General features: G+C 32.2%; 2 protein-coding genes across 6 annotated transcripts in view; both read right to left on the reverse strand.

Moving 5' to 3' along the window:
• The window catches only part of RAD54B (RAD54 homolog B), a 98,804-nt gene that overhangs the window by 51,956 nt on the left and 34,684 nt on the right, over nt 1–12,164 (reverse strand). Inside the window, exons 1-2 of one of the 5 annotated variants that reach the window (XM_073018212.1) lie at nt 10,025–10,062; nt 6,142–6,187 (exon numbers count right to left, since the gene is read on the reverse strand). The exons of 3 other annotated variants lie outside the window; for them this stretch is intronic. Coding sequence is in view for 1 of the 2 variants with exons in the window: in XM_008001109.3 (XP_007999300.1) it covers nt 6,138–6,187 (50 nt within the window). In the remaining variant the exon portion in view is untranslated. Of the gene's footprint in view, nt 1–764; nt 6,188–10,024; nt 10,063–12,164 lie in introns of those variants that run through there. One more of the 5 variants, XM_008001109.3, reaches the window with a different exon arrangement.
• On the reverse strand, nt 765–10,713 carry FSBP (fibrinogen silencer binding protein). Its single transcript, XM_008001110.3, has 2 exons — nt 10,025–10,713; nt 765–6,187 (listed from the first exon to the last, which is right to left on the reverse strand). The coding sequence occupies exons 1-2, from the start codon at nt 10,396–10,398 to the stop codon at nt 5,662–5,664; spliced, it is 900 nt and encodes a 299-aa protein (XP_007999301.1). The 5' UTR covers nt 10,399–10,713; the 3' UTR covers nt 765–5,661.

The following is a 12,164-nucleotide window of genomic DNA, read 5'->3' on the forward strand; positions in this document are numbered from 1 at the left end:
AGATAAACAAAGTGTGGTATATGTATATAACGGAATACTGCTCAGCAACAGAAAGCAATGCGCTACAAATAGGAGGATGGATAAACATGAATGAATATTAAAAACACTAAGATAGATGAAAAAAACAGAAACAAAGTATGCATATTGTACGATTCCAATTATATGAAGTTCTAGAATGGGCAAAACTTATCTATAATTTTTTTAAAATTAGGACAACGGTTGCCTGACGTGCAAGAAGACTAATTAGAAGCAGACAAGAGAGAACATTCTGAGGTGATAATGTTCTAAATCTTGACAGAGGTTTGAGCTACACAGTTGTGGATCAAAACTCACCAAATGGTGTATTTTAAATTTGTGCATTTCACTGTATGCAAATCTTACCTAAAAAACACACATGCCCAAATAAATAGTGAACGCTAGTAATACTCATGCTGAAGTACTTAAGGGTAAATTATTCTAATTCTACAACTTGTTTTGAAGTCACATTTTTCCTTTAAAAAAAAGAACTGATGGATAAATATGTGATGAAGCAAGTATAGCAAAACATTCATTGCAGAATCTATGTGGTAGGTATATGGATACTTATTGTAACTATCTTTTAAATTTTTCTGTATGTCTAAAGGGTTTCTTAATAAAATATTAGGGAAAAAAAAAAACTTTGTAACAGAGGTGAATTCACACATAAATTTTAAAACAAAAAAGACCAGCTAGCAAAGTGGAATTATAATGATATATCCTTTTAGTTTAAGTTGTCTGGACTGATATGAGCGATATTTTTATTTTTATTTTTATTTACTCATTTATTTTGCTTTCCACTATTACAAAGCAAATGGAAACTAAAAATAAATAATATGTTCAAATTATAACTACTAGCTTTAATCAATATAAAAGATATATAAAAATATATTGAACAATTTCTCAAAATCGTATACAAAGATTTTGCTTGACTGTTAATGTTTAATTAGGTAGCATATTCTAAGAACTTACTCTTGTTTAAGTAGGCAACCATATTTCATCTAATTATTTTTAAGTGTTAACAATCAAATTCACTGTCAAATATGTGATTTTGAGAAGTTGTGGCTCTTAACATTTGAAAAAAGAAATGAAATGTGATATTTAGATATGGTACATTGGCCATCTATTACAACATAATCATCTAAATAATGTATTTCAATTATACCTCATCGAAAAATTTTACCTCTACAGTACTGAATTATTTGTCTTAACGGCACACAAAAAAAGTACACAAATCAGTACAAAGCATTATCTTGTATTTAAAAGAACATGTGTTAACAAAGCATTTAACCATCATTATCTACAGTATATATTAAACACAATTTATTACACTCTAAGTTATTTAAACATGTGTATTTAAAAGTTGACATTACTCTAAAAGAAGGCACATTAAAAAAAAAATTCATATTTTAAACATTTTCACATAAGTAAACATAGAACAGGGTAGAGTGACTCCTTAAAAAATAAAACGAAATAACACCAAGTTGATATCTCATCATACAAAAAAGAAAAATACTTGACTATTTTAAGAAATCTGGTATTCATTGGAAATGAGTTTCATTGACTTTTCTCAGGATGTCATTATAAATCACAGCTAGTTTAGAAAATCATAAGTTGTAACAACATATCCATTTACATTCATATGGATAAGAGAAAGATAGGAAAGTGGCTATCCACTATCTAAATTACTAATGTATTGGATGAAATAATCTATTTACTTAGTATATTTCTCAAATGTAGTATATTTCTACAGAATCAAGTCTACATTTAAAAAACAAAATCACTCTTCTCTATGTTCTCCCAGCATTACATTTTGTAATGAAAACTCATGGCCCCCAAACAATTGTCTATGGTATGCAGGATGTTTGGTGGCTTAAGTGTATAGTCATCCCTCAGTATCCAAGGGGGATTGGTTTCAGGACACCCCCTTCCCCATCAAGATCCACAGATACTCAAGTCCCTTATATAAAATGTTTGTATTCACATACAATTTACACACATCCTTCCATATACTTTAAATCACCTCTAGATTACTTACAATGCCTAAAACAAATGTAACTACTATGTAAATAGTTGTTAGGATATAGGACAAGTGAGCCCCAAAACTGGGGCTTAGCCCAACTCCTACCTCAGTTATACTGTATTTTTAAATTTCGTATTACTTTTATTGTTGTATTGTTATTTATTTTTTTGCCTCAATATTTTCAATCCACAGTGGTTCAATGTGCAGATGTGAAACCTGCAGATAGAGAGGCAAGTGTATATTCCATTGTACTAGCAAACTTGCCCCTATATATTCTCCTTAATGAAACTTGTCCTCAACAAAAACTGCTAATGTTAGTTGGTAAGCAGTCCCCAAACTCAAAAAAGTCTCAATATAAAAAAGAAGAAAAAAAAGGTTTGGTTCCAAATTACCCTAAGATACTCTGTAAGATAATAAACAGCCTCCAAAAAGGATTCTATGGTCAAATAAATAATTTTCTTTATTCAGGAATTCTCATAAACTATACTATGTTAATCATGGTTGTACAGGAGGAGGTAGACAATGAGCAGAATTATATGCATTTAGACTTTTGCAAATTAAAAGCAAGACTGACTTGGAGAAAAACAAGATTGACTTGGAAAAGTTGCTGCAGTAAACTCAGAGTGTGATTCTGGTGTTTAAAAATACGTTAAAATAAGTTTCTTATTGTATACACAGCCCCTAAATGCTAATGAATTGTGTCACCTAACACACTAAAGAAAAAGCAATCTTAAACAATGCTGGAGAAAAATACGACTGTAGCAGACTATGTTTATGCTACTTTATGGGCAGCAAAGGAATTTTCAAGGGCTACCTTGTATATACATAATTTTTTCCTTCCACAATTATTTTAGAACCTAACCACCAAAACAAAAAATCTTTTTTGAACACAGATCTCTTTTCTAGAAACATCTCACAGAATTAACGTTCCACAGAACACACTTGGGAAAACTCTGATTTGCTGTAAAAGCCAACATTCAAATTGAACATTCATTATCAATTCTTAGTAGCATGCTGAAACTGTAAAGTGAATTACATCTCATATATGCGCTTTCAATAATTTAAAAAAATAAAGCTTACTACTGCCAAGATGTATTTAGTAGAATTATACTGGGAAACATTACCTCAAATTAAGAATTACAAGATTGATTAGACTCAAAGAAAAGTCATAGCACAGATTAAAGAGAAAAGGTAACAATGTCAAAAGGATATAATATATTATATATTCAGGGCATCTTTATAATTGAAAAAGTTAACTCTACCAGCTATAAAACACTCTTTTTAATCCAACCAATGAAATTAAGCAGTCAACATACTAAAATAGTACCTTAAAGAGTTCATTTTTTTCTATTTCTATAGCCATAACTTAAATTTCTGATTTAAGTTCTTCTCAATACAATGCCTGTCCCTAAATGCCACTCCTCCTAAATCACAACTATAATGAAATTACCCCCCTAATTCAAAGCATTCAATGGCTTCCCATTGTACATTAAGTCTGACTCATTAAAAATAGTATTTAGGCTGGGCATGGTAGCTCACGCCTGTAATCCCAGCACTTTGGGAGGCGGGCAGATCACGAGGTCAGGAGATCCAGAATACCCTGGCTGACACAGTGAAACCCTGTCTCTACTAAAAACACAAAAAAATTAGCCGCGCATAGTGGGGCGCCTGTAGTCCCAGCTACTTGGGAAGCTGAGGGAGGAGAATCGCTTGAACTTGGGAGACGGAGATTGCAGTGAGCCAAGATCGTGCCACTGCACTCCAACCTACGCGACAAAGCAAGACTCTATCTCAAAAAAAAAAAAAAAAAAAATTATATTTAATGTAATTCATAATCTGGTACCAACTATCACCCAAATTTATATCCCTCAGTTCACTTTGAACTACTCTTTAACAAAAATTTTGAGACTAGCATGATTTGGGCACCAAGCGAGGTTCCAAAATACTCTGTTTCACTGGTTCTCAAACTTTAGCATGCATCAGAATCTCTAGAGGGTTTATTAAAAGAGACTGCTGACCCCACCCCCAGGGTTTCTAATTCAGTTGAAATTGGATTTATATTTCTAACAAGCTCTCAAGTGATGCTGATGCAGCAGATCAGGACCCATACTTGGAAAACCATTGCTCTACTCCAAAAGCCACAAACTGGAAGCCCAATGGCTCAATGAGGCCCACTCACATGTTGTCTGTATAATGTTTTAAAAGCATTTTGTGTTATTTGCAAACATTTTTAAATTGGAAAATTCTGCATTAAAAATGCAGATTTCTGGTTTATTCCCGCATGTGAAATTCTGCTGGAGCTAAACAGCAGCTGCCCTACCTAGTCCAGGGAGATGTCCTTCCTAGTCCAGGATACCACAACCCAAACTGACTCTCTCTACATTCACTTAAAATTACTGGCTCACCACTGCATTTGTGCTTATACATTCAATCCACTTTTTCCCATCCCTCTTTTTTCCAGCTTCTCACTCTGGCTTCAAACATCCATGGTCCCCTTCACTGCTGAAATTCCACCCACTCCATTCTAAACCTTGGCTTAAAAATCTTTTCTCAACAAAGCCCCAGCAAAAATAGAAATTCTTAAGTAACATACATATTAGAGATTTAATATAAATTTAATATGTATGCTTTAAGAATTGAGGTTTTTTTTCCACGAATACTAAAATAACAATACCTATAAAAAACATAAAATTTTAATTTTGTTCATTCTGATTTTTACTGTGAAAGAAATTTTTTCCAGAACAGGACATTTAAAATGAATTAAGACATGTCTTTAAATCACACAGCCAAAATATATAATAGCTTCAATGGAATACCTTATCTATTTTGCTGGAACAAAAAGAGAGAGAGAATGGGGTAATTTATATAATTATTCTGATTTCACAACCTAACAATCTTTAAAGGCAATTTTACGAAACAAATGCTTCTAATATTTAAATCTAGAGAATATTTTGGTGGATATTTACTTCTATCAAATAGAGGGAGGGAAATTACACAAAGAAAAACTGAGTGCTGGTCTCTGCTCTGCCATAAATAGCTTTGTTACCCTAAGTAAGTCATTGAGTTCTCCCTGGACCTGTTTCATTACCCCTAAACTGCAGAGACGGAAAAAAGTGTTCTCCAAATATCTTCCATCTCTAAAATCCTAGGATTTACTCCTTCAAAAGATAAAAGCATAAAAACCAATGTCATACAGACAAGCTTCTTGGTATTAGGTTAGTATAGCTCCTAAATTAGACTGACTTAAAAATCTCTAATTACCGCTTTCAAAGTTCTAACTAAAAATGTTAACCAAAAAAAAAAAAGACTCAGACCTTTGAAAGAATATGTGTTTGTTTACGTATTTGTGTATATCTTAGTGATCAGAATAAAACATCTTTTGTAAGGTCAACAATTAAACTTACGGGGAAAAAAAAAAGAAGACAATAAAAACTATAACCATGCCAACCAACCAGTAAATTTTAATATCTCAAAAGAAAATAATTAGAAAATTATATCAAAAAAGTTTTTCCATAATAGAGATTAACATTTTTCAAGAACGTGTATTTTGTTTCAGGATATTCCCAAATTAAAGTAATTTGGCCAAAATCAAAATTATCAAATTGCAAGATTGGAAAAAAAACTTAGAGACTGTTATATTCAGGTAGATCATGCCGTAAGCGAATTGCTTTCAGCTTCTCCACTTCAATTTTTGCTCTTAGTAGCTCTTCCTCTAGCTGCTGCCTTCTTTTCAATCCATCCCTCTTCTCCTGAACATACAATCCAAAATTTTTTTGATTTTCTAAAATTATCTGATGCTCCTCTTTCAACATTTGCAGGATCTGAGGATCATACCCTAATAGTGACCTAAAGTGTTCACCACTCTCATGCCGAAAAAAATCATCTCTCCTTGGAATAGAAGATGGAGACGATGTCATTCTCATATCAACAGAGGAAAGTGAAGGCGACAAGGATCTTTCCATAACATGTACTAATTCATGTTCTTCTCTTTGCTCTAAAGTATCACTCTGTTGAGAATTTAAAACCAGTGGAGGAGGTGGTTTAATGTCTTCTTCTTGCTTCACCTCCACTGTAATAGCAACAGGATGGTGATCCAACATTACCTGTAGTGAACTGGTACCAGCCTGTGCCTCCTCATCCAAGTTTGCACTATAGCACACAAAAAAGCATTATAATATGTAAATCAAATGAAAAAAAGTATATTTATAGCATAATTTTATATTTAATATACATTAAATTATGAAGCTTTAAAACTATAAAGTTACAAAACAAAAAAAATCTTAACACTTGAAATACATTAAAGTGACTGAGATTGGGATTTCAATAATATATACTTAAAGATCTCCCCCATCCTTAACTTTAAAATTGTACTTTTAAGGGGCAGGAAATGACAAATATTATAGAAGGCCAATGAAGAAAATAACAAAGAAAAGTCAGTTTTAATGTTGTCAAACAGACAACAATCTTTCCCACAACCCTAAGGTTTTCAAATGGTGTAAAGAGCCATTTAATGCATTCTCAGTCTTACTATCCCCATACCTTAACCCTAGACTTCCTGCTTCTGCTCTCCTGGACTGATCTTAAAACCAGCAAGGCCCATAAAAAAAAAAAAAAAAAAAAACTTCTAAGAGGACAGTGAAAGGCCATCTATGGAAGGTACTATTTCTGCATTTGCCCAAAAAATAAAACATAAAGATTGTATATGGCTTTGGGATATGCTCAACTACTGGAGGTTATCCTTTCTTATTTCAGATGTTTTATCTGATAGGAAAAACTTCCCTTTTACCTATCCTGAACCACATGACTCAGTTGCTCTTTAAGTCTTTCAATCACTGGTCAGGTAAAGTTCACAAGAGCAATGGTTTTAATCCACAATTGCATACTCAGTACCTAGTAGGTACTGTACTTAGAACCTAGGAGGTGCTCATTATGTGCTGAATGACTGAAAAGAACAAACTAAATGATTGTTTAATAAAACATTTTTAATGGCCTATACAGATATTAAAGGTTTATTAAATTTACACATAATTTCCACCAACTATGCATTCCTAATGGAGACAACTACAGCTTTAGCATAATTTAAACTTTAATATAACAAGTTATGATATTATAAATGCAATAAACCTTAAAATTATGTTTTATAAACATAATTTTATGTATAATGTGAAGCTGTGAATTAAGAATATCTGCTCTTTGAGGTTTTTTTTTTAATTTATGCTTCTGCCTAATTTAAAAATAAAAGTTAGAAAGGGAAATTAGATTATTGAACATTAATGGAAATACTTTCTTTAATATTATTTAGAGAAGATTTTACATATAAGAAACATAATTAAAAGAATACATTCTACATGGATGATTAAAATGCTGGGACAAGTTCAAGTAGAATGCATAGAAAAAGATTAAAACTACTCATATATTACTTATTAATGGCATTAAATTGCCAGAAATATCAGATATTTATCTAAGAGACAAAATGAAACATATACATAGTATATAACAAAAAACTATTTGTAGATTATATAAATTCATTTTTGTTCTTGTCTCTGTTTGTGTCATTTTATGATTTCCAAAAACAAAACAATTAATTATAAATCTAATTCAAAGTAGCAAGCTCTGCTTCTATTAATAGCTCTGCTAAAACCTGGAATGGGAAAAGGTTAAAATTGCATATGAAAATTAAGTTTTTAAAATCACATAATTACTATTTCAAATTAGTATGTAAAATAAGAGTATAAACATAGACATTATACTCCCAAGTAAATTAAAAATATGCCTTATATCTGGAACATTCCATTCCATTTTAGCTAAAACATTACAACTAAGGCATAACAATGTAAAAAGGGAGAAAAAAAGGTTTAGAGCAGGTCACAAAAATGACAGACAAGGACTTGAGAATCAGAACTTTGAAGATCAGTTTACAAAAACACAAAATAAAAACTGATATTAGGAAGAGGTAAAAATAAAGACATAAGTCAATGTGAGTTACCGAAATAAATAGCCTTACAAAACAGGTATATATTTTTAAGTATTTTAAACAACGCAAACACTTGTATTTTCCTTATTAAAAAGGAAGAGTTTGGTAAGATTAACAGGCATATTTATGTAGAAGTATAGTTAAGATTATAGAATAATTATAAACTTCTGAGATTATTAAGATTCAAGGATGATGTCAATCAAATAAATATAAGCACATTAAATATATAGATTAAAGAAATAAGCTAACACAGAGAAAATGTCAATGTAGACACAGTAACACAAGAATTTAAGAGGGATGTTTCTCATATTCTTCCCTTTAAAATTTAACAAATTGATATTATTTAAGTCATAGGTATAGAAACGCACAAATCAACTCATTTTTATCAGAGAAATGTTGATATCCCAAAAGATTTTTTTGTGTGTGAATATTGTAAACATATACACACAAATGGTCAAAATGTAACCAGATACTTGTATATTTATATATTGTTTCTCTTCTATACTCACTGTATTTTTAAAATATGCAACTAATTAAAATTACAGTTTCTACATGTAGTTTTCAAATTATAAAAACCTATACCTACTAACCAAAGGGTACAGTTTTATACCTGCAATGCAAAAAACATTTTTCTCCATGGTTCAAGGGGGAGAAAATTCTGCATAAGTAGCACAGTATAAAACAATTTTACTGTGTAGTTTTCTGGATATCCAGCTATTGGGATTTCATCTTTTGTCATCACAGTGAACATTTTAACCAGTGGCCTCAAGAATTAATCCACTGTGCATTCATGTCCTGGATTCCCACTGGTGGTATTTTTTTACTGTGCTATCAAGTAGAAATAAGCAGTATCTGGTAAGAAGCTAGGCTCAAAAATACTTTCCTAGTAAATTACCAAAATAACATATGCACTTGGCTACAAAGTGGTTTTTTTCTGTTTCTCTCCTAATTTCAAAGGGATTTCACAGTAATCAATAATTTGCTTATATAATGCCTCTTCCACCAATAGAAAAGCACATTGTGTAAAGCTTTGTGTGACAGGCTCCTCAAACTAACAAGGAGTTTACAATTTGTTTAAATTACTCTAAATGGTTCAGAATAAGAATGTAGCTGCCATTTTTATATTTTGCCAGAGGTTACAACCTGAATTAGTGGCAAGATAATACTTTTGAAAATTCCAAGGCAAATAGTTACATAGAACACAAGTTTAACCAAAAAATTGCTTCTAACTCTAAAATAACCCAGTTGCTCTTAGGGGTATTTTAAAATTCATAATTTGATATTCTTGCAAAGCAGTAAGAGAAAGCTTACTCTTTCCTATATGATCCAAGATCAAAGTGAAACTAGACCATTAAGGAATAAAAACAACAAAAAACCTTAATTTTATTAAGTAAACTGAATCCCTAATTAGGCATTAACTCCCTTTAGTTGTGTTCATCTTTATTTTAAATGTGTTAGAAAAACAATTTAAACTGTCTTCATATACACAATCATGCCATTAACAAGTTTACTTATTGATTTTAGTTATATTTGTTAGTTAACACATATTCAGTAAGTGTAGACAATGACAATTCATAAAAAAGCAAAGGTTCCATTTCTCTAGAAACTGCTAACTTTATATAAATTTTATATAAAATTGAAAATTCCAGTGAAATGTAATATTAAAAGAGAAAAAAAGTATCTCTCAGAAGCAAACTAAATAATTTAATTTTAAAGCTTCAAAAGTTTATGAAGTGATGTCACAAATTTCATCCCACTTATTCCTCCCTAACCTTTACTTTTAGAAACTACAGGAGGGAAGGGGGAGGGGAAGACAGTAAAAAGTAGCTTAAATGCAACAGAAAAATTCCTCATAGCCTCACTTTTCTCTTTTTAAAAAATGCAAAACAAAGACACTATTCATTGCTCCCGTTGTGGGGATGCTTACTATGCATATCTCTATCACGACTAAGCCAAAGCCCAATAGATAGGAGGCGCCATAATTTTCCATAACAAAACAAAATAAAGCTTACCTTTGTATGTGGTTCCTGTCTCTTACCAGGCAAAAACTGGAAATCTGGGGAATCATCTCCATAACTTTCTTGGTTGGCTCAGAAATATTGCTTTTAAAATCTGATTGGGTATCTTTTTGCTGCAATAGCTCCTGTTTGGCATATTCTTTGAGCCTTTTGTAAAGGGTGCGTAGGCCCTGTGCTGTTCGAGGAGGGCGGTCTACTCCAATTGCATTATAGTTAACTGCTATGATATCCCAACATCTATTCTTTTCCACTATTACTGAATGTTTATTAGTGTGTTCTTCGAGAATTTTCACATATGGCTTCACAAGCTTTAGCAAATCAAGCTTTTCGGATAAGGTAAAATTGGAAGATCTAGCCTTTCCTACCATTGTTCTTTTCAAATTAAGTAGGCAGTTTCTGAAACCACCATGCAGCCTTCAGCTCTGCTCAGCTCTTTTCACAAACAGAAAAAGATCAGGCTTAACTAGGCTAGCCTCATTTAGGCCCACGCCTACAGGGGAGGGTTTATTAAAATTCCTCCAGCTTAAGCTGACGCAGGTTCAGGAAATCTGCTTAAGCCAAGCCTGACCTACATAAAGCTTCTCACTGAAGAAGACAGGAAGGCACAAGCAAAACACACTTGTGTATAAAGGGAACAGCTCGAGACAGGATTTAATACACAAAGGTCTAGAGATAAGCATGGAACACAGCTAAAAATTAGCTAATTTAGTGAGAATATCAAATTTCACACGTATGCCTAGCTGACAGACTGAACTGCATTGCAGTATCACTTTAATAAAAACAAAAGAGGAACTGTTTTGTGCTATTTGTTTGCAAATCCAGTAGACAGAAAACTAAAAGATATGAGTGGTGAATGCAGTAATTCCTAACAGAGCCTCTCATCACTGTTTCTGAGCTGAGTGTTCTCCCTTACAAAATCTGCATAATGCTGGACCTGCTGTCAATCAGGAATTGCATATCCCCTAGCTAGTTAGGTTACACCCAGACCCAGACTCCACGGTAAAGCTAAGCTTCTCCTTCATTTTACAGTCTACATTAGCCTCTGCATATTTTTTTCAGTTAAGAAAAAATTTTTATAGAACACTCAATCTAAAAATCAGGTAAAAATCATGTTTTTAGAGCAATGGATTATTCTAGCCGTAATGTATGTGAATATGCTAGCCTGCCTTATCATGTGTAAAAAATCACTATTCATGGTGAGAAACAGTATAATCACGCCTTAAGACTCCACACACGAAATCGCATTTGCTATTATAATAGAGCCAGATTTTTTATTTAGATATATTCACACAGTTTGGACTATGAAAGGAAACAGCTAGTATAGCCATTTTCAAGGCCACCAGTTTCAGTACTTAGAATATATTTGTTAACCCCAGTATGAAAATATATGATACATAATAATGTAAGCAAGACAAACCTATTTTCTCACAATATACATGTTTTTCCAGATAGGGGAATAAATTAGAACATACTTGAACATAGTTCTATCCAATCAAACTATTACTGAACAACTGCAAAGTATTAAGAGGTAGGAAAAATAATTTTTTTAAATTACTGACCACATATATAAATGCTCTCAGGCACTGTGCAAGACCCAATGAAATCAAAAGTGAATCTAGATAAAGCACCTACCCAGGGAACTGTATTTCCACAGAAATGCTATAAATTCTCAATTATCTTGTTTTTCATTCTTTTAACAACGGAGAAGCAAATTAAATTTCCTGAGCTCTCATTGCGAGCCAATGTGTTAAAAGTTTTAAATGTATTATCTTTCAGAAAACAGTGAAAGATTGCTGGATGTTCTATGGAATGCTAGGTGTTGTCTGGTATACCCTACTGAGTAATTTGATTCCATAATAGTTCTACCCTTTCACTGTCTTTGAGCAGTTTTACAGCTCTGTAAATTGTAGAAATCAGTAATGCAAATGATTCTTGTCCATAGAGATGCAAAAAGAAAATCGACCTGCCCCAACAACGACTGGACCACAAGTACTCAAAATCATTTTAGCCTTTTCTGAGCTTTTAGAATATTAAAAGAGAACCAAAGAAAGAACACAGGGTATATACTTTATTTAGATAATTATTTTGTTATTTTCAGAAGAAATACAGGTATTACAGAACACAGGGTATATAC

This window comes from Chlorocebus sabaeus, chromosome 8 (assembly GCF_047675955.1).
Source record: "Chlorocebus sabaeus isolate Y175 chromosome 8, mChlSab1.0.hap1, whole genome shotgun sequence".
Classification (NCBI taxonomy): Eukaryota; Metazoa; Chordata; class Mammalia; order Primates; family Cercopithecidae; genus Chlorocebus; species Chlorocebus sabaeus.

Bases quoted from the DNA above. Each gene is read 5' to 3' on its own strand.
- FSBP (XM_008001110.3), bottom strand. From the start codon at position 10,398: ATGGTAGGAAAGGCTAGATCTTCCAATTTTACCTTATCCGAAAAGCTT. The intron at 6,188-10,024 runs GTAAGCTTTATT...TGTGTGCTATAG, and splicing joins GACAGGAACCACATACAAAG to TGCAAACTTGGATGAGGAGG.